This window comes from Drosophila sulfurigaster, chromosome 3, assembly GCF_023558435.1.
Source record: "Drosophila sulfurigaster albostrigata strain 15112-1811.04 chromosome 3, ASM2355843v2, whole genome shotgun sequence".
NCBI classification, from domain to species: Eukaryota; Metazoa; Arthropoda; class Insecta; order Diptera; family Drosophilidae; genus Drosophila; species Drosophila sulfurigaster.
In genome coordinates, this window is record NC_084883.1 from 48,359,538 (window position 1) to 48,385,293 (window position 25,756).

General features: G+C 39.1%; 3 protein-coding genes across 4 annotated transcripts; 1 reads left to right on the forward strand and 2 right to left on the reverse strand.

Moving 5' to 3' along the window:
• Nucleotides 1–92: 92 nt before the first annotated feature.
• LOC133845310 (acireductone dioxygenase) lies at nucleotides 93–1,136 on the reverse strand. Its single transcript, XM_062279741.1, has 5 exons — nucleotides 915–1,136; nucleotides 761–838; nucleotides 579–706; nucleotides 425–518; nucleotides 93–359 (listed from the first exon to the last, which is right to left on the reverse strand). The coding sequence occupies exons 1-5, from the start codon at nucleotides 1,035–1,037 to the stop codon at nucleotides 234–236; spliced, it is 549 nt and encodes a 182-aa protein (XP_062135725.1). The 5' UTR covers nucleotides 1,038–1,136; the 3' UTR covers nucleotides 93–233.
• Nucleotides 1,137–1,454: 318 nt separating this feature from the next.
• Nucleotides 1,455–3,260, forward strand: LOC133845307 (arginine kinase 1-like). Its single transcript, XM_062279737.1, has one exon. It carries the CDS (start codon nucleotides 1,552–1,554, stop codon nucleotides 3,007–3,009), a length of 1,458 nt encoding a protein of 485 aa, XP_062135721.1. The 5' UTR covers nucleotides 1,455–1,551; the 3' UTR covers nucleotides 3,010–3,260.
• A 1,371-nt stretch (nucleotides 3,261–4,631) lies between these two features.
• LOC133846356 (arginine kinase 1) lies at nucleotides 4,632–25,117 on the reverse strand. Of its 2 annotated transcripts, XM_062281296.1 has the most exons (3): nucleotides 25,059–25,117; nucleotides 22,457–23,125; nucleotides 4,632–5,726 (listed from the first exon to the last, which is right to left on the reverse strand). In XM_062281296.1, exons 1-3 carry the CDS (start codon nucleotides 25,100–25,102, stop codon nucleotides 4,643–4,645), a joined length of 1,797 nt encoding a protein of 598 aa, XP_062137280.1. In that variant the 5' UTR covers nucleotides 25,103–25,117; the 3' UTR covers nucleotides 4,632–4,642. The 2 variants fall into 2 exon arrangements, with proteins under 2 accessions (XP_062137280.1, XP_062137281.1); XM_062281297.1 differs by lacking the exons at nucleotides 22,457–23,125; nucleotides 25,059–25,117 and adding an exon at nucleotides 6,622–6,788.
• Nucleotides 25,118–25,756: the final 639 nt, after the last annotated feature.

Here is a 25,756-nt window from a genome sequence, read left to right on the forward strand (position 1 = left end):
TTGAATTGTACTTTATAAATGTGAATTATTTGAAGACACAATTTTACCTTATTATTATTGTCAATATAATTGCAATTGGAAATATGAGCACTTTTGGAATATTCAATATTTTACGGTATATTTTTTGGTTAATTTGAAAATAGTGCAAATGGTCACATTGACCACAAACTGATCTTCAATATGTTTGGGAGTGAAAAACAAGCGTTAACAAAAATTAAATGCCGAATCAATATTTAAGCCTTGGTCAGTTGACCCAGATGCTGCAAATAGGCCTTACGACAGTCCATATCATCAGCTGGACGATTGTGAGGAGCCCAAACAGGTTCACCAATAAAATAACGACGGGTTCGGATGAAGTTCTGTGAAATAAAATTAGGTTCCAAAAATTAATACTTAACTATAATTGCAGTATGAATTTACGCACATTGGTGTCCAGTGTGAAACGGTGGTAGATGCCCGAGGGTATAATAATCATGTCACCTTTGACCACCTGAATGCGCAGCCAATTATCGTCGCCACTACCAATAATACTTTCATTAATCAACTTCCATTGATGGATTGGGAACTGGAATACTTACTCGCGCACATCAAAGTAGCCGGAGCCATCGAGTATTAAGCGGATTTCTTCGTCGGTGTGCAAGTGCTCGGTGTAAAAAGCCTTCAGCTTGTTGGCATAATCCGGCAAACATTGCTCCGAGCAAGTGATCTGTAAGCGAAGGCCAATTAGGTAAATATCTCAATGAAAATCCTTTGTCTATACCTCATCTTCATAGGTGTAGCCACGCGTAGCACGCAGCTCGTTCAATTGCTTGTCATTCAGATAGTCATCAGCATTGATCTATGCATGGAAAGGAAAAGTTAGAGATAAGCTCGTCTTTGTCAAGGTCGTTAGCAAGCGGAACAATGAAATGTACCTTGAAGTACTCCACGCCGGTTTTCTTGTACAGATTTTCCAATTCCAAGTACTCAACGGGGCTGCGTTTATGCTCCAGTCGCTGATCACTCGGATCGGTGTCCATAAACCAGATTTGCACCATCTTACTAGCTGAACTCTGTGCCCCAAAACAAGATCAAGACTGTTCTTAACAAAAAGAGCTTTCTTTGCAAAAAGCTGTTTTATTCAACACCTGTTTTTGAGTATGACCACAAGCAAAATGCTTAAAATATACCAAAATACAGTAGCCCCCATAGCTGCTCCTTGGTTACACTTCTTGCGGTATATTTGTATATTTCTCGAATCAAAGGCGCGTCATTTTAAACAACTTGAGTCCCGAGTGTTCTCAAACCATTATTTAGACTTTCGTTACAAATTATAATTTTTTTAAAATATAAAATGCAAAACGAGTAAAATTTCCAGTTTAGCATAAATGAATATTTTTCCACATAAACACCTTTGCTTGGTCGTCTAGTTAGCCATTCGCTTGAGCTCAATATGACAGCGTTGCCAGACTGTCGAAAATAGATTATTAGTTTCGTTTGACCGTTAACATTAAAAATTTAATTTAAGTTTTTCTTCTTTTTTTCGAAATCAAAATTGCAGTTAAATTCAATATGCAGTGCCTGCGTTTGCGTTTTCGTGGCATATTGCCGCGACTTGTGCCCATCCGTTATTATGCCAAAAAGACGGATATACCAGAAGACGTCATGGAGGAAATGGAAGAAGGATTCATAAATTTATGCAATTCCGATTCGCCATCGTTGTTGCGCAAGTACTTAACGCGCGATCTCTTCGATGAGCTGAAGGTGAAGACAACGCCCACCTACAAATCGAATCTATTGGATTGCGTACGCTCTGGCATGTATAATTTCAACTCGAATGTGGGCATATATGCCGCCGATCCGGAGTCCTACAAAACATTTGCGAAACTTTTCGATCCCATTATCGAGGAGTATCATGGCTTTAAACAGGGTGACAAACATCCTGCCTGCTGCTTTGGCTACGGCTCCGATTTTCCCGATCTCGATCCGGAACGTAAATTCATTTTATCGACCCGTATACGTTGCGCCCGAAGCTTGGACGGATTTCCCTTCAATCCGATGCTAACGCACTGCGATTACGCCCAATTGCAGACGACGATCTGTCGGGCCTTCGATCGACTCTGTGGCGAATTCTCGGGCAAATATTTTGCGGTGTGCAACATGAAAGACAAGGTAAAAGAAAAACTGATCGCCGATCATTACATGTTCCGCGAGGACGATCCGTTCCTGGAACAGGGAATGGCCTTCCGCTATTGGCCGCTGGGTCGGGGCATATACATGAATCGTCAGAAGACGTTTATTGTGTGGGTCAACGAAGAGGATCACGTGCGCATCATTTCGATGGAGAAGGGCGGCGATTTGGGTCGCGTATATGAGCGCATGATAATTGGCGTCGAGTCGCTGGCCCATGAAATGAAATTCGCTCACGATCCGCACCTGGGACATCTTAATTTTTGTCCCACGAATTTGGGTACCTCGATTCGCGCCTCGGTGCACATTAAGCTGCCCAGCATTAGCTCCGAGGCGACCGTTGTCGATGTGGCACAAAAATACAATCTCCAGGTGCGTGGGACGCGGGGCGAAAACTCATCACCCGACAATGGCATCTATGACATCTCGAATAAGCGTCGCATGGGCGTCACCGAGTATCAGATCATCACGGAGATGTACAACGGCATCAAGGCGATCATCGAGACCGAGTGTCAGGCGGCAATGGATATGGAGAGGATTATGAAGGCGACGGCCAAGGATAATATGGTGCTGAAGGGCGAGGAAATGCAGAAAATTAAGAGAGTGGATAAATGTTCGCCTAAGAAAAAGCCGGGCGATGAAAAAACAGATGATAAAAAGGGTGCCGCTAAAAAAACAGAAGCTAAGAAAGCTGGCGATAAGAAAACTGTAGCGAAGAAAGCTGCCGCTAAGGCAGCTGCAACTGCAACTGCAGCTAAAAAAGTTGCTGCTAAAAAACCGCAAGCTAAGAAAGGTGGCGATAAAAAGGATAAGAAAGGTGGTGCAGGCAAAAAGAAATAAATCAAGTCAAGTAAAAATAGTGTTAAATGGTCCCTTAACCCATGTGAATTCTTATCATTAATCATTATTGTGATCTCAGAGAACATTTCAATTAGATTTCCCATTTCTTAGCAGCTTTGTTCTGTTAAAATTCGTAAATTTATGGAATTTTGAAATTTGTATTTGGTTTAAACTGAGCTTTCATTCCCATCCTATTTCAGAAATAAACATGATCGGTACACTCTGTGGAGGTTGTTGTTCACCTCGCAATATCCCTGACTTTTAATTATTATTAGTTGAAGGAATTAAAGAAATTCATTTATTTAATGGGACCAAAATAATGTTTATCGTATCCCACTTGTTGGTGCGTAGATATTAAGTATTTTATTATTATTAACAAAAAACCTTCAGTCCTTATCCATTACTAAACATCGACACTGAACTTGGCACTCATAAGAATTGAACTTAATATTCTTTTACATTTTTTTCTTTTAGGGAAATGGGTCTAACAATTCTTTTATAATAAAAGTAAGAAAGCCGCTACCTATTGTAAATAAAACAGCGCAGTATTATTCATAAAATATACCAAAGGCTATAATTGGTATATTGATATGGTACTTCTTATACCAACCAAAGCAATTAAGACAAGTAGTAAGCGGTTTTCCCATACAAAATAATTTCTTAATTTCTAATCGCAACCAAATTTCTGGAATCATAAAAAGTGCTCTCGAAAATTAAAGCTCTATATATTATAGTCTCTGAGATCTATGTTTATACGGACGGACGAACAGACGGAAATGTCTCTGCTGTTGACGCTATATATACTCTATAGGGTCGGAAATGCCTCCTTCTGCCTGTTACATACATTTCCTTCTACCGGGTATAGAGTTTGTAAAATAAATCATAAAAATAAAGTCAATTTATAAATTTCCATCCTTTATATTTCTAGAATTTCATTGATTATAAAAGAATACAACTCTTCATATAGAAGTAAAGTTTTCTTTAAAGTATGTTCTGTAAACATTCTTCCCGCTTAAAGTAACACACAATACAATTTTTTTGTATTTTTTTTTATTTTTTTTTATAATTTTAATTCTTTTATAAACTTAAGACTTAAAATAAAAATATTTAAATTTTTTTTTGTTGGTTGTTTTTTGCTTGACACAAATGCCAAAAATGTTTTACATTGTTTTATGTTTTTTTAAGCAAATATTTTTGTGAAATAGTTTTCAATTGTTGTTGTTTCTGTTGTTGTTGTTGTTCTTGCGGTTGGTAGTGTGCAGTTTGGTGTTGTTGTTGTTGTTGTGGCGGAAGTTCTGTGAGATGGTGTCCTTCCAGCTCGGGTTTAGCCGCGACTCTCAAAAAGTAGACGACAAATGCCGAGTGCCGCCAGCCGAAGATCCGAGAAACTGAGAGAACGAATCCCGGGCAGAACAATCCGCCGAGTTTGCCGCTCCGCAGCGCTACTAATCCTACTACAAACTAAAGCAAACACAGCACGGAACGCCAAAAAGATCTAGACATGACGAGCCGAGCTGAAGATTATCGCCAACTTTCTTTAAAGAGGGGGCAGGAATCAATTGGATGTCGTTGCTGATTCCCGAAAGAAGTTGACTGATGATTGTTTGGTTGGGTTTGGCTGCTGTTGTTGAATTTACAGGCTCTTCTCGAGCTTGATCAGCTCGGTGATGCCATCGTACATCTCCTTGACGGCCTGGTATTCGGTGAGACCCATGCGACGCTTGTTGGAGATGTCATAGACACCGCCCTCGGCTTCGGTGTGCTCGCCGCGAGTGCCGCGCACCTGCAGGTTGTACTTGGCGGCAACCTCCTCGAGCTTGGCCTTGTTCGAAGCCAGCTTGGGGACCTTGATGTGCACGGAGGCACGGATGGTGGTGCCCAAGTTGGTGGGGCAGAAGGTCAAGAAACCAAGACGATCATCGTGGCTGAAGGGCACACGCTTCTCGATCTCATTGACGGCGGTGGTCAGACGACGGTAGATCTCGCCCAAATCGCCACCCTGCTGCATGGAGATGATACGCAAATGATCCTCCTCATTGCACCAGACCAGGAAGGTCTTGTTGTCGTTGTGGTAGATGCCACGTCCCGAGGGCCAGTAGCGGCAAGCGTTGGCGGCCTGCAGGAAACGATCACCCTCCTTGAACAGGAAATGATCATCGATCAGCTGCTGCTGGACGGCCTTCTCCATGCCGGTCAATGGGTAGAATTTGCCCTTGAGCTCGCCCTCGAGGCCAGACAGAGTGCTGCTAACCTTCGATTCCATCTCCTTGTACTGGGCCTCAGTCAAGCAGGGGTTGAAGGGGTAACCCTGCATGGAGCGACCGCAACGGACACGAGTCGAGATCACATACTCGTTGGTGGGATCGACATTGCCGAAGCTGCTCACATCACCGAAATCGGATGCGGGATGCTTGTCGGTCTTCTTGAAGCCACCATGGTAGTCCTCAATGATGGGATCGAACAGATCGGCGAACACTGTGTACGCCTCAGCGTCGGGGGCATAGATGCCGACGCCAGAGTCGTGGTTCTCCAAACCGGACTGGATCACATCCAACAAGGTCGACTTGAAGGTGGGGGTCACCTTGTTCTTCAGGTTGTCGAAGACCTCCTTGGTCAGGTACTTCTTCAACAGCGACTTGGAGTCGGAGGCAGCCAACTTGGCGAAACCCTCCTCCAGTTTAGCGAGAACAGCGGCATCAACCATGGTGTCTTGTTTGCTGTAAATAGTAGTAAAAGAAGAGAGCAAAAGGTTGGGGTTAGTTTGGTAAATCGAATAGGTTTTACATGCAGTAAAGGGTTTAAAGAGTAAAGTAAAGAGTAAACTGTGCAACTAATGTGATAATAATAGTAATAGGGATTTATCTTAATATTCTTCTTTTCTCTTTTTCAATTTATGCTAAATTGTTTCTTAATTTGAAGCGCAATCAAGTATTCTTCTCCTTTCCTAGCCCTTTGTCCCTTATTACTTTGCCATAAGCTCAATCAGTGCATTTTTCAGTTCACATTTCTGCACTTTGAGGTGTGATTTAACAAACATATGCGTAGCATACAATAGATATAAACAAATGCGCAGTAACATGATAATTTTGATGTGTGCAACTGACAACTCCCGGTTCACAATTTAAGGAGCGTGCACTGTAGTTTTTGGGTGAAAAGTGTGTGCGCTCAAAAGTAGGCAATGTTTTATTTCGCGCTCGGATCTCGCACGCAAACCGCCCCATCAAACTTGACGATTGGTGGTGATTCTCTCTCTAGAGCTGACTACTGGACTGTCTGTCTCGGTGTTGTGGTGGTGGCAAAGTTTTGCCGGCTGCCGCTGAATACGCACAGCGAACACACACAGAGCACCGCGCCCCGCCCTTGTCCCGTTGCTGCCTGGCACATGCGCGAAAAAACCCGGCACGGGACGGGGCACAATCAAGTCTTAGTCTCGGTCCCGGACTTGGTCCCGGTCAAAGGACCAGGGCAATAATATTTTTATGGCAACTTTAGTTCGTTTTTCTTTTTTTTGGGGGTCCGTCTGACGTCAGCATTAGGATACACACACTCCACACAATGCTATTTTTTTTGGGTTGTCTAGGACCTATGACAAGCCCCATTTCGTATACACACCCTTGGGCAGCTGCCTCATCGGAGGCGCCTCCCGCTGCTGCTGTCGCACTGCCATTCGGCTCACCGCCAGCGCCGCCATTTGCGGTTGCTGTGGCGCCGCCATCGCCTTCGATCACTTTCTCCTTTTTATCCTTAGACGCACACAAACCCATTGTGTATTTTTTAGTTTTTTTTGTAAGTTTTTTAAGGTGTAAAGTGTATAAAATTTGGCCTTGGCTTGGTCACAAAGTTGTGTATGCGGATGCGGGAGTTTTTTTCGGGTTTAGTTTTGTGCTCCTCGCGTTCACGTTTTTTTTTTTTTGCAGGTAAAAATGAAATCACAATTGCAGCTTTCTACACTCAAGCTTCTCTATATATAGATCACACACACGCACACATCAATACACACACGCAAGCACGCACAAGCGGCGCTTCAAATATATTTATATATATATTGCTTTTAATTCGATTTTGGGATTTGGGTGTGCAAATCCTTTTTTTATTCTCGTTTTTTTGGTGGTCTGTTCGTCGTCTTAAATAAAGTGAAGTGTTAAGCTTGGTTAGAGAGATCAGGATTAGAGCGCGTTATATTGCTTTCGCTTCGTTGTCGCGTTTATCGCTGCTGCTGGCTGCTGCTGCTGATGATGCTTTTACTGCTGCTGCCGCGCCCAAAGGTATACTACAAAAAAGCGACTACTACAAATGTGGCCTAGGCTCTACACACTAAGGAGCAAAAAAACGGGAGCGGAGCGCGCGCTTTGCGTACGAGAACTTTGTTGCTTGCTGATGATTGCTCGACTGGCTGCTGACTACTGACTACAACCGACTATCGACTACCGATTCGACTCGACACTATACAAAGGACTACGCTCTACTCTGGCTGTCTGGCCGGGAAACCGGGACTTAGGGTGCGTCGAGCTACGCTTTACATTACGTTTACGTTTTGGTTTTTTTGGGTGCTGGATGCGCTTCGTGTTTCAAACACGAACTCGCACACAACATTCAGCACAGCAAAAAGAGAGCCCAAGAGAGCGAAAGAGAGAGAGAGAGAGAGCGGCGACTTGTCAGGGTTGCCAGCCAGCTTGGCAGCGGAGGGTTGCACAGTTCAGTACAAAAATCATTGCATAGCCGCAGGCGCCGGCGACGAAGGGCAAAAAACAGAAAGAATGAAAAAAAAGACTGTTGCCGGATGAGAGCGCAACATAATGCGGAAGGATATATTTATTTGATGCGTTCAACCACCAGCACAGAGTAGAGTACAGGGGGCTGAGGGAGGAAGGGAGGGATGCGCGCGAATCGATAAAATTTATGGCACGCGGCAGCTGGAAATTGTTGCGCCTCACCAGCAGAGGAGAGCTCAGGGGCTGGTCAAGTCAACTTCAAGTGACGGCTCGAGTGTGAAATGAGGGCTGCTAATGGCATGACTACTGACTGCCAGCAGCAAGCACATTGCCTACTTGTGCGGCGCCTCAAGTGGCATGTGGCATGCGTCGCGTCGCGGGGGCAATGTGAAATCACGGCCAGCAGCTTGCGGCATTCCCAACCAAACACTCTGCTGTCTCTAAGTACACGTGCACCCGAAAAACGAGCTACGACGACTGCGATGAGATACTTTTCACGCCTGTGCAGTGACGTGTAACCAGGAAAGAAAAGGGGGTGTGAGGTGGGTGTGGGGAGTATTTGGCAGTCTAGTGGCATTGCATGTCTGTGCCACATTATTTGCCGCTGCAATTTCAGACGCTGCTATTGTTTTGTTGTTTGCCTAATTTCATTACTCAGCCTCCCAACTCAGCTCAGCTCTGACTAATTGCCCACTCGGCTCTCCAATGACTAAGCTCCAATTCCCAAACTCAGTCGGGCCTAGCTTCCCTCTCCCTCCCTCCTCTCCTCCCCTTTCTCTCTCTTTCACGACTTGCACTGCAATTAAATTTGCAGTTGCCGCGAAATATTGATTTAAAATTGCAAATAATTTAAAAGCGAATACGAAAAGTTGGCCTCACTTTATGACGCATAAAACGGAATAGATTAACAACTTTTAAAGTCGGAAAGTACTTTATATATAGTCTGTAATATTTATCTGGTTTACTATGATGCAAGATCTTTGCACTAGTCTCATAAATTTATCTAGTTTACAATGCTGAAAGATCTTTCTTCTTTTAAGTGCAATAGATCAAATTAAAAACATGTTGAGTATAAAAAGTTTTTATAAAACCTTCAAAAAATCATTTTTTTTGTACCACTTTAAAGGAAAAGTATAGAGTTTAATAATTAACCTAGCTATTTATTTGTTCCTTACATGGTTTCTCATTAAATTAATCTATTCAAGAAGAAAAGTCAAAATACTAAATATTGTTTGTTCTTTGAAATTTTCTTTTAATTTAAAAATTTTTTTAAACTAAATATTCCTCACATTGGGTTTTCATAAAAATAATCTGTTTAAGTATAAAAGTCCAAATTAGTGGGTTATCTTTTTTTTGTAATAGAAATTGCATTACTTTGAAAAGTTGTTTTAATATTCTTGTAAAGTGTTTTAATCGAAATCTTTGTTATTTTTCCTTACACAGTTTTTCATTAAAATTATTTTGTTATTTATTTATTTATTTTTTAATTTAGAAAATTTTGTTAACATTTTTTTATAGTATTTTTTTAATGTGTTCCAATTATTCTAAAAAGTTATGACATACAATATTTACTCTTCTTTCTGTATATATGGATCTACACTAAAATATACCTAAAATATAAAATCAGTCTGTCATTCTCCTAACTTTCTTTAGAAAAACTCACACCTAAACCGCAACTAATAAATGCGAATGTTGAAATTAAAAAAACAATTAACTAGAGCGTGTATAAAAGCTGTTTCAATTCAAGTCTGCCAGCCAAAACTCACTTTCAAGCTCAAACCGAATTTCACTTTTACTTAAGATCAAAATAAAATAAACAGCATACTTCTGGGATCGCTTAAGAACTCAATGCAAAGCAATTAGAGAGATGTCAGAAATGAAAACTTTGTAATCTAATCTGACCAGATTGCTTGATAGATAGTGAATATTTTTGCAGAATTACGTGTAGTCGGCTAAACTTATCTCCAGATATCTGCAAAAATACTTTGACCAAGTGCCGTTGCACTTATATTATAAATTTTTGTCAATTTTCCCTTCGATTGGGGGAACTTTTTTGTTTGATCAGATTTTGATTTTTTGTGGAAACTTTAAAAGAGTCACGGGTGTTGTGACTGCGCTCATAAAGATAAGCGGGTAGTTATTGTAGTTCTATGACTTGTAGATTGTCAAATAGGTGGAACACATCGACACAGCGACATCTGCAGCGACAACGCCCTGGAGCACTTGAGTGAGTGCACAATAATGGGCTAAAAAGAAGGGGTTTCGACTTATTGCCGGCAAACTAATCAATTAACTCGAGTGTGCACAACATTCATGTCACACACACACACACACACACATGCACACAAACTAAACTTGAGTGTCCTCATCACACGGCGGCACTTGAAAGCGAAGCGAAGCAAATCGCATTAACTTGGCACAATTGAAAAACTGATTTCATTATTGTGTGCGCCTCTTACTCCCATTCTTATTCTCGCTCTCTCTCTCCCACACTCTTCTGCTCTTAAACAACCCTGCTCAAGGGCAGCGATAAACGTGACAAAAGGATATCGATAAATTGATTCGATTTAATTTACAACGCAAGCTTTAGAATCGATTGCAAACGAAACAATATTTTATACACACGCGCAGCACGATTATTTTTTGGTTGAATTTCCTTAATTTGAGCTATGTTAATTTGTAATTTGATATGTGCAACAGTTAATTGGAGTCGGGAATATCGCGACACGAATATTGGCAACCGTTAACGGTTAACTTTGATACGCGAATGGCAAACGGCGAATGGGCTTCAGCGCTAACGCTTTTGTTTTATTCGCAAACTCAGTGCCAGAGTCGCAGTCAAGTGGAGAGATTAAGTCTGAGTAAGAGAGAGGGAGAGATAGAGAGCGTGACGCTGGAGAGTTGGCCTGTAGCAAGTCAGCTGATAACCCAAGCAAGTGAGCGAGAGAGAGAGAGAGTGAGTTGCTGTTTGAAACTTTCAAGTTGCAGTTGCCGGGCGCTGAAAGTTGATCTTGCCAACAGCCAACTCAGCTGGCACAAAACGGATAAGATAATGTCCGCTATAGAGACTATAGACGACATCTACTACTACTATATAGCCATAAAAACTCATTAGATGTGTTTCTGCTTCTAGAGCCACGGCCATAAATTGGCAAACGATGAAAGCGAAAGGCTTTTGCCAAGAATCGCGCAAGCGAATGGAAATCGTTTTCTCATTGCAGTTTTTTTTTCGTTTGTTTTTTTTTTGTGTGTTTTCCGCAAGTCATTGAACCACACACTGAGTCTGAGTCGCCTCGCTTTTCCTCTTCCCCTCCCCCCCTCACTCTCTTACCTCCTGCTGTTGTTGGTCCACTGTTCGCTGTTGTTTTGAGTGCTGCAATAGCTGCGCTTTAATTGCATAGCAAAGTGCTGCGATTTTGGCCTGTAGGCGATTGCACAAAGAAATTGGCAGACGGCAGTTCGGGCCATGGCTAAAATGCGAAATGAGTTAACGACATCAATATGCCGCGAACGTGAGCAAATGCAACACCAGCAACAGCAAAGTGCAATAAAACAACAAAAAGTAATTTTTTTATAAGGAAAACAATACTTTGAAAATAATTTCACTTAATAATGCAATTAACCCTCATGCGGGGCAACTACAATTGAAATATTCAGCATAAGGGTTCAACTGAAAATAGTGTGTGTGAGCGAGAAAGAGAGATATTCTTGGACACCCGCATTTCCCATACTTTCCTTCTCATATATTTTTTCTATATCATTTTTGTTCCGCTAATTTAATTAAAATTCTTTTTGGCAAACGTTCTCTTGCCTCAATTAAACCATAGCGAGATTAAGCTGAATGGGGTGAGACGGCTTTGTGATTAAATATATTTATGAATGTGCTTATGATGGTCTCATCGTCATCATCATCATCGTCATCTTGGCAGCGGCAGCAATTGTTGGCGGTATAAATTTCGCTAGAATATTTGCGCTCATTGCCCGGATGTCGTTGATTTAACTTTGTTTCATTCTTTCTCTTTCATTTTTTTATTTTTATGGCTATTCTTCTGTCTGCAAAGACAATCAACGCGCAAAATGCGACAGTCATTTAGCTACAACAACAAGCAGTCACACACACACATACACAAGCAGACGCTTGCAGTTTGCAGTCATTGCATTTAACAGTTCGCTTGGCTGTTAACTAACAGCGCTGCTGTTAACAGTACTGTTGTCAAACAGTACGCTAGCGATAGCTTTTTCGGCCAGTAAAAGCTCGTCCTGTGCAATTGGCGAAAAGTTTGGTGCGTGCAAAGCTTTCGCCTGCTTGCTCACAGTGGCGGCCAAAATATGATGGCATGTCTGTGTGTCTGTTGTACTCTATTTGATTTGTTTACATCGCATTTGAAATATGCACAATTTGTTTATTTGCTTTGTGGCAGCGCCAAAGCGAATTGTATATCACAAAGCAGACACATCGTTTGCTGAAAATGTATTTTCGACTAGTTGGCAATTTTTGTCAGTTAGGGTTACAAACACACAGAGGCTTTTCTGTGTGCAATTTCATTTCCTGTCTAGCCAAATGATGCGAACTAAAACTCTGCCTTAACCTGGGAACACGCCCACGCCCAACCCAACTCGGGTCGCGATTATGCAACTCTTGACAGCTTGCAACAGACAGACTGACAAAGGCGACACTGGAGAGCGGTCTCCTATTGTTTTCAATCGACCGCACCCCCTTTTTTTGGTTTAATGGGGGCGGCGTTTGTTTTGTATAGGAAAATGGGAAACGCGAATTCAAATTCGTAGTTCAACTGCAGTAGCAGCTTCTTTTTTTTTTGTTGTGCGCTGCTGCTGTTTTTTTTCTAGCTAGTTTTTTTCTCGTTCTTTTCATTCATTTTGCGCTTTAATGGATTTCAATTGAATAATTAACAACAACGTGCCAGAGTCGGAGAAAGAGAGAGAGGGAGAGAGAGGGGAACAACAGCAATTTGTACAACAAATTTGCGCGATTTGCTGTTGAAATAAACAGATAAATAAACTGACAAAACACAATTCTAAAGCATTTCCATTTCCATTTTAAATTCTCTTTTCTTTAGCCCGTTGTGTTTGTGTGTTAACTTGTCAGCTGGTTTTTATTTCGCCAGTTTCACAGCACGGCGCTATAAATATATTATGCTCAGGTATTGATTCTTACCCCCCACCTATGTATGTATATATAGGGTATATCTCCTCATTTATAATAGGTCTAGCTAATGTGTGTGTGTTTTTGTGTGCGGTGCTTTGTTTTGTTTATTTGAACGCTTTTGGTTTTTTGGCTGTATTTTTAGCAGCCGGCATTAAATCAACTCGGTAAGCGAACCCCTACGCGCATCGACCTGCTACTAAAATTAGCCTCAAGAAAAGAAATTCCGAATTCCTATTGGATATGGGGGACTCTCAAACTGTAATTATATAATAGTTTTGATGCAATTGCAAAGAAAGAGAGAGCGCGCTTGCTGGAGGAATGAGTTCATTCAACTGATTGCATATGATTAATGGCCAGACCCAATATCGCTGGGCGTGAGTGTACGATAAGTGATTATGCAATTCACTTGGCAATGACCGCCATTTTTCTAAGTGTATGAGTGTGTGTGTTTGCACTTATAGACAAGTTCAAGGCGAATGTAATTCAAGTAGACAACAGCAGAAAGGAAGCCCGCCAAGTGCTACAATGTTGGCAAAATACTTTTGGCAGCTGCTGTGCTCTTGATTAGTTGGTATTCGCTTATCGTTTTGGCACTGTTAACATTCTGTTTTCGCTTTATCATTATTATTGGCCAAAGCCAATAGATAGTTGGGTTCGGTTAGTTACTTGCTCGTTCGATACATTTGTAAATTGCAGGGAGAGAAACAAGTTTTTGCAGTTGCCAATTGACTGACTAAATATAGGCATCTATATGAAAAGAGAAGCGTTCGGTGATTTCCATTTTTTTGCCGGTAACCGGTTTCGTTGCGGTTTGGCAGTTGCGAAAAGCAAAATGCAAACTGCAAACTGCACCTTCAATGACTCAGAAAGAGAGAGCTTGAAGTTCAAGACTCGATAAATCGAATTAAATTGAGAACTGGGCACACACACACAAACACACTCACATCCTTTTATGCTTCACATTTCAACACTTTAACTTAATAATATATAAATTGGACTATAATTATTATATTATCACAAAAAATATGCACAGTATTTATTTGAATTGTTTTATGGTTTTTTGTCTTGGAGAACGGCTCACCTTTGCAACCGTAGAATTCAACGTCCAACGTTACAATGATCAGAAAATGTTGTTCTTTGGCTCAGCTGCAGTCGACGACGACAGTCAGGCAGCCTGCCAGGCAGCGGCAGAGGCAGCGACGCCAACAGCGGCACCCTTCTTCTTTCACTTTCAAACTACTCAATGCGGCGAGAGAGCGAGAGAGAAACAGAGACGGCTGAAAGCTTTGCTTTCGTATATCGAATGTACTGGCAGCTGTACGCGTGTGTGTGCATGTGTGTGTGTGTGTATGTGAGGCCTGCCTCCTGCTACGTTGCTATAACAGTGCTGCCTGCTGTTCTTTGCTGTTGTCGCTTGGTCGCTTCTTACATGTATTAGTAGTTGGCGGCCAATTGACGTAGGACGGGACGTGACGTATGACTCTAAAAGCTTTACGTTATTCTTTCCTATTCATAAAATGCGAGCGCAAAAGAGCGCGAGCTGTGTGTGCAAAGCTTTCGTCACACTGTGCCGCAGCAGCAGCAGCAGCTGTAGCAGCTGGCAGCAGGTTAAAGCAGTGTGACCAATGCCATGTTAAGCAGTGTCGCTGTGTTGTGTATGTGAAAAGGAAAGTGTTCGAACAAAACATGCACTTGTATGCGTGCACTATACTGGATATGCGGTGTGCAAGAGAGATAGCGAGGCATCTTTCTCTGCCTTGCAACTAATTGCATACATATAAGGTACATATAGGCAAGTTTATGTACAGTTAGCGCTGCTACTGCGACAGTCGTCGCATCGACTGCAGCGGATTACGGCAAGCCTACTACTGTGTGTATGGGGGCGTCGTGTGTGTGCTGGTATTTGTAATCGAGCGGAGCTCACATGACACCAACAAACACACGCAAGCCTTTTTTCCCATACGAGTACGAGAGAGTATACAAACATTGCTTAATTATTGAGGAACCCGTTGTGTATTTAATTTATAACGACACTCCACTCTACACACACACACACACGTGTGTATGAGTGTGAGTTTGTGACGAACCTGACGAACTAATCAAAGTAAATCGAAATTTATTGTTCCCCTGGCGTAACTAGCCCAACAACTATTTATTTGCTTTATTCCTTTTTGTTCATGCTTTCCAGAATTAAGTGTAAATATTTGCAGCATGCAAACAAGCTGACAAAAAAGCTTCGCAAACAATGGGTGAAAAGGAAGGAGAGAAGGGGACAAACCTATAGGGTCTGTCTACAGCTGTAGACTCGATACTGTAGTGGAGAGTCTACAACGTATGCAAACGAATCTGTAGACAGAATTACTATTTGCTCGCTGTACTCTTCTTTTTTCTTTGTGACACGCAATGTGTAAGAATTTTGTATGTATGTATGTATGTATGTACATACATATAGAAGATGTACATACATAGCATTGTATTCCTGTTGAGTCGATATACGACCCCAAAAGCAGTTTTGTTTGTTGCTATGCACACAATTCTCAATAAACAAAATTGACACAGGTGCCTAGCCTATATAACACCATTAAATACAGACAGTCAGCAGACGTTAAGCATTGTCTTACTTTATCATGAAGTTTGCTTTCTTATTATAGAGTATACCGTATTCGATATACCACTAAAATGTAGTTTCTATATTCCACATAAATATGAGTCCCGCAGATCGTATATTTTGGCACTAATACCACACATAAAATTAAGAAATTTTCGAAAAAAAAAACTGAGTTAATTATAAAATAGCAAACGGCAAATAGGAAAACTACAGCTCATATCTTTTATGCATACATATATAGTACATATATATAGAATTTGGGTTTGCTCAATTGGTTAGATCAAGCGACATGACACAATATCAATCTAAAGCACTATAAGAGACATGAAAAATAGAATATAGATATTTCAACAGTCTTTCGCTAAATTCTTGAACTTGATTTTGAATAGCCATTAACATTTGTTTTCACATTGTATATGTATACAAAGAAATAGATGTACCACCAACCTGCTCGCGATCATAAACATACGATACGGACAGTTCTAGATATCGAACCGAACATATTATTTGAGCAAAATGAAAATATCTACATAGATATTTGAACAGTTGCCAACGAATTTTATGCAACAAACAAAGAACGAACCACAGCGCTAAAACAACAACAGCAAAATATATATCTTTTACTACACACATAATAATATATATAATATTATATGTAGTATATTTTGAAGAGAACTTTTGCTTTTCTTTCTTGAAAATTTGAAAAATTCTACAGAAAATTTAATTAATTATATAAAATATTTTTGATTATAATCTGACATTCGCAGTGGTTGCAATGTCAAGAAAACAAAGAAGGAGAAGAAAAGCAGAAAACTTGAATGCTACAGGATGTTGTGGGATGATGAACTTGAAGGTCTCTACTCGACCCGAACCTTACATAATCCCATCCCAGCAGCAGAAGTTTCTTCTCCCGGCATTTGCAGTTTTCAATTTGCGCTTTCGCTTTTCAATTGGTTTTGTTGTCGCTTCTCGTCATCCTCATCATCATCATCATAATCATCATTAGCATGAGTCGACGTCGAGTGGCGCTGAGATTACGTAAATCCCGCTAGCAGCTTTCTGTGCGTAGAGGAGAATCTACGACGCTGTGAGCTACCCGCAAAAGTATCTATTGTTCTATGGCAATATGCAAAATAACAAAATACATATACAACAATATAAATATACTACTACTTCCACTACTACTTATGTACTTTAGTGCCCGCTAAGGGGGTTGACATCGACCTTGAAAAAACCAAAACAACAAAACAAACCAAAAACAAATACAAAACGAAACGCAAAAAAATCTCTGACGATTTTGTGGCCTGGCAATTTTGACGTGTAGTTAAAAAAGCACTTAGCATACACAAATCTAAGGGAAGCACAGTCAAGCTGTAGTAAAACACATTTGATCTTAATCTGAAACTCAAGGAATTGAGAAAACTATTTAAACATTACAGTTTTGTAGTGCTTAGAAAAGTATTTGTTTTAGGTTACGGAATAGAAAAAGTCGTTAAACATTTTACTTTAGTACTGGCTAAATCGTTTTTCTTGTAGTTTAGTCGATCTTTATCTGAAAGGAATATAAATGTCGTTAAACATTATAGAGAATTTATTTTAGTTTAGTTCCTTCTAAACTTAAACTTAAGGAACTTTGAAAAATGTTTCAACTTTTTTCTTCTGCCTTAAAAAAATTATACGTTTTAGTGCCCGAGATTAGCGTTGAATATGACCGTTATATTAGAGCTTTACTGTGCTTTCGAGCTTAAGGGCTCAAGGCACTTGCTTTAGTTTACAAGTATTATGAATATCAAGGAATAGAAAAAGTCGTTAAACATTATATTTTAGTACCGACTTAAAGCGTTTTTCTTTTAGTTTAGACGATTTAATCCGAAGCTCAAGGAACATAAATGTTGTTAAACATTATATAGAATATAAGTTTACTTCTTTTTAATCTGGAACTTATGGAACTTTGAAAAGTTTTTATTCTTTTTTCTTTTGCATGAAAAATTATTTGTTTTAGTTCCCGATTGGCATTAAAAATGATCGTTATATTAGAGCTTTACTGTGCTTTCGAGCCCAAGTGCTCTTCTCTTGGGGGTGAGTCAGAGCATTTAATAGATTCAACTTTTCATAATATTTGCTGGCAGAGGCAAAAGTTTTATAATAGAGGGATACAATTGAAGCAGAAACTCTGAACATAAAGGGATTTACAGTATGGCGAATAATGAAGTCAAGTGACAGAGCTTTAAAAGCGAGAAAATGTATTCGCTAGCAGCTGAGAACTTCGGTTATAAAAGAGTTAGAAAAGGCATTAAAAATATGGTCACAAATAAATAGTGACGATTTGAATAAATTCAAATAAAATCGACAATGATTACTCATAAAACTAATAAATAGTCATATAACCACAAAGTTAAGTTTACTACACACCAAATCTATAGAAATTCACACATTGAAATGGCGTGCGAAAAACTCGATTATTTCCAAAGATAAAAAAGCGAACAATAAGATATACTACATATATACGAATATACTATATATAATACCGGCGAAATGTCTGCTAGAAAACGTTAAGCACACACTCAATGATTAGATTAATTGCTAAATGCGCTCGGTTAAACGATTTCCCTCCACCAAAGTGAATGTAGAAGGCGGAGAAGTCAAAGAGAGGGAATGTTAAGTTCAGTTATCACGCGCAAAAATATCGCCGGCTGATTGAGGGTGTGTCAAACACACACACATACATAGATACATAGATAGAAACACATTGAAACGCTGTTGAACTTGAAATTGGAATTGCATAAGCGAGCGAGCAATTTGAGTGTACTAAAAGTTAGTCATTCGAGTGAATGAAAATGCGGCAAAGGCAACAATTTGGTTGTCTGGTCATATAATTTCAGTTCAGGGAAGTGAATATGCCGAAAAAAAAAACAGCAACTGAAAGAAAATTAGCAAATCATTTGAAATATGTGTTATTAATTAGTTCAATTTGCAGGCACTCAAGCACGAGTTCAATTAACTTTCGCTCTCTTTCTAGCTTTTTAGGAAATCATTGAAGCCTGAATCAGAGCTGAAATTGCCTGCAACAGATACAGATGTAGATTTAGATATAGATAATATATATCTATATATCTACTACCTGCTGCTAAAAGCTCTGCGCGTGTTTTGTCGCTCGCCCGCTCGCTTTTGTTGTTTGTTTGCTAAACAATATTTTGGCATCACTTCAAAAGCGACGCTTGCCAAAAGCAATTTGCATTACGCGTGAGCCAAAATCAACTCACCACACATCTGCACAGATATCTACATATATATTGTGTATATGTACCTGTCTCTATATCTATATAGAAACATCAAATCAGCCATCTTACCAGATATGCGACATCTATAACAAACTAGACTGACTCTATCGACTGAACACATCAAACGAAACTCATTATTCTTCTGAGTGTCTAACGACACTTTTCAATGGCATCAAATAACGTGTAAACACTTATGTTTACAGAGTATCTATAGCCTGTAATTACAGGGTATAAGAGTGTAATTACTTCAGTTGAAACAAACATTAAACAAAGGTGAACTTGATACAAATACAAATCTAAAGAGATAGTATTCATTGTTCATAATCTTTATGAGATCAGTTAATATTTTCATACATTCTTATGTTTACAGAGTATCAATTGTCAGTTCTTACAGGGTATACAAGTGTAATTACTTTGAATAGAAACAAATGCCGAAGAAGGTGTCAAAGTAACAAATACAAATATAAACTTTCATCGAATAAGTATACATTGTTTAATAAAATCCACAATAGATAAATTAATATATTAATATGCATTTGTGTCTTCATAAAAATTCGATTTTCTTGGAAAAACACATACAAGAAGCTTTAAGTTTCTACCAGCTTTAGTTGAAACAAGCATTAAACAAAGGTGACATTGATACAAACACTAATCTACATAGATAGTATTCATTGTTCATAATCTTCAAGAGTTAAGTTAATTTTTTCATACACAATAATGACTTCATAAGAAAATTTCGTTATCATGATAAACACGTATATTAAAGTTACTTTCAATTTCTTCCTAAAACCATATATCAGTCAGAATATTATTTATTTATTAAAAAAGTAAAACAATGCTCGACATCTTTTGAAAATATGTGTTATTAGAGGGGGAGAAAGCTAAATAAAACTAGTCCGTTCTGAAATAGTATTATTTACAGAAAAAAACAAAAATTAGGTATTTTTCGCCTGTTTATCTGAGAGTTTATTTCAGAATTTATAGACCAAATTATATGTAATATGTTTATGAATTCATAAACAAGTTTTTCTGCACATACACCAAATTTATTGGCTTCCCAGTCAAAAGAAAACATATTCCCAATTCACACTATTTAAAATTAGGTTCATTTCTCTTTCTCTTAGACCTGTAGATCACATCCTGTCGTACTTTAAATAAATACAGGGTACAAGTAAAAAGTACATCTGAAAAGTTGACGGACCGCTGTCCATCAGCCCGGGATGTTTTGCATTATAAAAGTGTCGCGATATGCGAACAAAGCCAACTCAAACAATTAGAGATGAGGCGTGACGCCAGCACATCCACTAGATGAATATTAGAATAAACTAATGTATGTATATAGGGAAACACATATGTACACACACATACGTATATATATATTTGAGAAGATCTGGCTAAATTTAAGCCTTAATGGCGCATAGGAGGTTGCTTGCTTGCTGGCGTCGGTGGCTGCAACGTTGCACAGCCAATTTGCCGCATACAACACAGCAACACAACAACAAAACGACAAAAAACAATAAGTAAAAGAAATTAAATAAAATAAATCTAAGTAAATTTTGTGTGTCCCAGCATCGCGAGTCGAGAGTTGGCGGCGTCTGCCATCGATGTTGGCTTCTCATTCTCGTTCACGTTCACGTTGCGTCTCCAAACATGCACGTTTAAATATAAACTTGGCATGGGGGAGATCATGTGACCCGGACAGACAGACAGACGGATGGACGGGCAAGCGACTAAAATCGTATGGGGTGCATTATTCAAGACATTTTTCCACTATATCTATATCTATCTATACAGTGAATATCGTTTATAAGATGCATTCAACACACGAGCCACAAAAAAATAAATGCTACTTTTATGATCGTTTTACTAGCAATATTTTTGGATAGAACGTGATTACAATCTCTTAAGGGGAAACGCCTCGTTAACGCTTTTAAAGCAAATTGAAGAACGTCATTTTAATTGAAAGTGATTAAAAAATGCAACGAATTAGTTTGCAATGACACTATGAACGATAAAAACCAACTCTTAAAGGCAGACAAAAGATATTGGACTGAACTAAAAAAATATAGATGAAAAAAATTAATAGATCAAAAGATAAAGATATAAAATAAATAAATTCTTATAGCAATAATGCATTATTTTCAAATCTTAAAAGGAAACACTTCGTTAACGCTTTTAAAGTAAATTGAAGATAAAAGATAAAGATAGAAAATAAATAAATGCATTTTTTACAATAGTTTTACTACATGACATTATTTGTTTTTTATAGAACTTATAGCTTTCCATGTTTGTAATCTCTTGAAAGGAAACGACTCATTAACACACTTTGATTAAAAATTGTTATAGAATGCATCTAAATAGTTTCCAAGAACGATGCGAAAAACATAATTGAAAAATGTTGGGCTAATCTAGGAAAATATAAGTTGAACAAATCAACTAACATAATAAAAAGATAAATATATAAAATAAAGATATGATGCCTATAAGGTTCGCTGATCGCAAAAGAGTCTACTAAATAGTATTAAAAAATTTGCAAATAATTATTATTTAATAAAATTATTTTGAACAAAGATCGAACATGAATATTTTGTATTTTTTTTATTAAATTTGCAACGAAGTATTATTTAAAGAAACAGGTATCGAAAATTATTATGCTTTTATTAATAGGCATAAAAAGGAACTTCATGGATGATGATTTTCATCCATTAAAGTATTCTATGATTTTCAGAATACTTTAAAGTTTTTTTTTCCTATTAAATTAAAGTCATTTAGTAAACTATCGATAAGACTAAAAGTTGTTTAAAAGTTTTTTATCAAAGAACTAATTCCATTAAAGCCAGCCAAATCAGAAGTTACATGGATGTGATAATAACTTCTAATTTGGCTGTTACATGGATGTGATAACTTCTAATTTGGCTGGCTCAATAAAATTACACAATTTGATGGTATCAGACAAAATAACCCACACTATTCAGTATAGAATATTCAGCTCTGCACTATAGCAGTACTATTTAAGCAATACCCACTGTATCTTTGCGTGGGCGCATTGCCAAAAGGTGTTTGAACGAGCTGCTCGGGTTACATCCTTGGGGGACAACACCTGGCAAGGACAAGGCTTGCGTGCAAGGTTTCCACTATTTGGTGAACATTGAACATTAATATTAATGACAAATCAATTGCACACAATTAAGCTGGCAACTCTTTTCCTACAGCAAACAAAAGGCATTGCAGTGCAGAGTGAGACAGAGACAGAGAGAGAGAGAGTTGTCAGTTGATGCCACATTGGGGCATAAGAGCTGTCCGCCCAAGCACAGAACATGAAACTAAAATAAACAACGTCATCGTCAGCCGCAACATCATCATGCTGATGATGATGATGGTGTTTGTTTTTTTTCGCTGATGATTATTATTGTCACAGGCGCTGCAACAACTCTTGAGACTGACGCCACATGGCAACTATTTTTGCGACAAGAAGAAGTCAGCTGAGTTCGTTGCACCCGCCTGCAGTCAAGAGCTGAAAAAACTGAAAACTGGGAGCTCTTCTGCTGCCATGCGGAAGTTCTGTCGCTTTTCCCCACACACACAGAAACTAATTGAAAAATTTCGTAAAAATAAGGCTACCAAATAATAATACACAACAAAATGAATAACGAAATATAAAATCAAAATGATGTCTTACCGTTCACCCGCTTGCTGCGCCTCTTTGATAGACTGCACAAAGGCTTGAGCCTCGCCTTTGATGAAATCATTGCTGGCATCCTTAAGCTGCTCCTTGTCAATCTTTGCCACTTTGCTCGGTGGCAAAGTGGCGTCGAAAAGCTTCTGATCCAAGGCATCCAACTGATTGCCGTTGCCATTGGTGGCAGTGCCATTGTTTGTGCCATTAGTATTGGACTCGGTTAGAGCTTTGGGCAAGGGAATAGGCATCTTGTCGGCTTGTTTGGGTGCAACAACTGGAGCAGGTGCTGGAGTGGGTGCAACAACAACTGGAGTGGGTGCTGGTGTAGGCTTGGGTGCTACAACGGGAACAGGTGCTGGGGCAGGAGCTGGAGTAGGCACTTGAACTGGAGCTGGAGCAGGAGCTGTCTTGGGTGCTACAACTGGAGTAGGTGCTGGTGCTGGAGCTGCAGGCGCTGGCTTAGTGACCGCAGGCTGCGTTGGGGTCGATGGCTTGGGTGGACTAACAGGCGCTGCGGCTGGTTTCGAAGGTGTTGCTGGTGGTGTGTTTGGCTTGGCAGCAGGTTGTGGTGCTGGCGCAGGAGCTGGCGAGGGGGCAGCAACGGCTGGTTTGTTATCAAGCGCTTGTTGTGCAGGCTTCTTTGGACCAAAAAGCCACGCCAAACGTTTGCTACGAAATTATAAAATGAAAACCAAAAACAAAAGAAAATGATGATAAAATCAAATAAATATTTGAAATAATATTACAATGAAAAAACTAGTAGGAACAAAATTCCATTACAATGAAAAAACTAGTGAGAAAAAATTACAACGAAAAAAAATAGAAGCGTCATTTGCGTCTTCTTCTTCACTGACGAAATTTCGAGAAAAATCACTTTTTTCTTTTCACTGCTTCTTAAATTCCTTACGCAATAAAATACTCACCAAAAAACTAATATTCAATTCACACAATGACCAAAAGAACACGACTTTAATAGCAAACAATTTTTAATTGTTATAATTAAATTATAATTATTTTTTTTAATGTGCAAACTTTATAAAACCGACCGAACTTGTCAAAGCGAGCAAACGAAAAGGAAGGAAGGAGAGCAGATGAAAACAAGTGTGACCCCACTGACATAAAGCACTGTAGCAGGACAAGCAGTGCGACCCCACCCATTAAAATTTATTAGATGCCCAATTAAAACCGATAAATAGTGCTATTTATTTCAATCAACCCAAATACAATAAAAAATGTGAACCAGATACATAAAATCCAGAATTTTTCATCAATTGCATTAAATGGGTATAAGGTTGAATGCATATTTGTGAGCAGCGAGAAGTTATCGATCAAATTATCGATACTTGTCAGAGCTTAGAAATAAGTGTTGCCAAACCCAGTATATTCCATGTAACCGGTATTTTAAAACCAACAAATGTAAACAAATCTGAAGTTTGGTTAAATGGACCACTTTAAACTAGAATTTTTCAATTAAATTGCGGTTAAATTTAATTGCATCAGTTTACGCTCCGATTAGCATGCTGATATGACTGAGCATTAATTGATAATGATAGGAAGTGCTGGACAATTGATATACAATAGTCAGACGACAAAGTTAACTGATAATGAAAAACCTGTATTAGCTGCTATCACAATTTCGCCAATGGACTAGCAAATCTCGTAATTTGGCAACAACTTCCACTTTTACCCCTCTAGCGTAAGCCTTTCTAATGTCACGTACGCCACACGAAACGATATAAAACTCGTGTATACCGCAACAAAAAAAGATAAGCAAACAAATACGAACGTTAAGTACGTACATATGTGTATATATTACGCATACGCCCCCTTGTGCAGCGTCCCAACCGGTAAATGACTCTAACACTAGATGGCGATCGCTTCAAACTTCAATTATCACATTATTTCGCTAATTAAGCAATAGGCGAGAGAGAGCTTAGATAACAGCAAACAAACGAAGACACTCGAAACACTCAAACACACAAATTTGCAAAAAAAAATTTTTTGTGGCCATTTCCATTGAGTTTGTTGCCGTTGCTAATTGCACTTATCATGATTAGAGCCCATAACCGGTGGATTTCTTTTTGGTGTTGCTGTTGAGGAAACCGTGCAAAATTTTATTATTATCATGTGACACTGAAAAGTGCACGAACAATTTCGCTATTTAACACATGGAAGCGACCTATAAATCCGGCAGAGAGTTTGAGTTGTGATTGCGCGTTGTCTACAACAATCGAAGCGATTAGATTAGACATTTGCAGTTTTTGACGTTTGTAATTTATGGCCAAAATAAACGAGAGAAGAAGAATTCCCGTTTACTGAAACGCCAAGAAAGTGTTTACTAAATAAACAAAAAGAGCAATAAAATATACACTCAGTTACACATGTGAGCTGTTTAGCTAAATCATTAAGCTCCTTGAATCAACAGCATTATTATGAGTGTGCTTAAGTAATGTTTTCCCAGCTAGCAGAGCATTGTTTACATTTCCCCCAACTCGCAACAGTTTGTTATTCCCAGAGCTGCCTAAAAGTATGCAACAGTTCGCAACATTCCCACTATTCGCAGCAGTGGCACTCAAACTGTTTTGTATGGACTGCGACTTACCGTATTTCGTCAACGGCGAACGTCAGATACCACAATGCAAACATCTTTTATTGTTGTTGTTGTTGTTGTTGTTGTTGTAGTTGTTGCTGCTGCAATGAGATAAATAAAACGGGTTAATTATAGAATCTACTATGACTAAAGCGATACAATTAGCCAGCAAATGTGTAAATGGGCATGAAAAATGCAGCTTGCTTTAGATTTGGAAACGATGTAGGAAAAATTAAATAACAAAATCGAACTTTAACAATTCGTAGCAGCCGTCAAAGGTAAACATTTGTTTAGCAGTCGCAGAGCGGCGGAATTTTTGCCGGCATATTTATCGTTTGTCGATTGTTGCGCACAATTTATTTATAAACAATTTTGCGATAGGATGTGAGTGTGCGACTTTTGTGAGTGCGATTGGCAATTGGCAATTAAAATGACCAAAACTGCACAAATTCATAGCAGCGCCATGGACACGTGAGTGTCGCGACACTTTGCTGTGGCAAATAGCCAAAGAATCACGAATTGATTTTGCAGCAAAAGCTAAAAGAAATTGTTTCCGAGAGGTAGCAAAGAAATGCTGATCATCGAGATCTGCGGGCTTCATTATTATTGAAAGCGTATGCGAAGGTGCGAAGCGGGGTGGCATAATGCTGTGTTTGTGTTTTTTTTTTTCTTGGCAACGCACACGCGGCGTATGAGCAATGCCAGCAGCA

Coding starts and splice junctions, on each gene's coding strand:
- LOC133845310 (XM_062279741.1), bottom strand. CDS start 1,037: ATGGTGCAAATCTGGTTTATGGACACCGATCCGAGTGATCAGCGACTG. Junction 839..914: donor CCGGCGTGGAGTACTTCAAG/GTACATTTCATT, acceptor TTCCATGCATAG/ATCAATGCTGATGACTATCT. Junction 707..760: donor GCTACACCTATGAAGATGAG/GTATAGACAAAG, acceptor CTTCGCTTACAG/ATCACTTGCTCGGAGCAATG.
- LOC133845307 (XM_062279737.1), top strand. CDS start 1,552: ATGCAGTGCCTGCGTTTGCGTTTTCGTGGCATATTGCCGCGACTTGTG.
- LOC133846356 (XM_062281296.1), bottom strand. CDS start 25,102: ATGTTTGCATTGTGGTATCTGACGTTCGCCGTTGACGAAATACG. Junction 23,126..25,058: donor TTCGCCGTTGACGAAATACG/GTAAGTCGCAGT, acceptor ATAATTTCGTAG/CAAACGTTTGGCGTGGCTTT. Junction 5,727..22,456: donor GCGCAGCAAGCGGGTGAACG/GTAAGACATCAT, acceptor TACTATTTACAG/CAAACAAGACACCATGGTTG.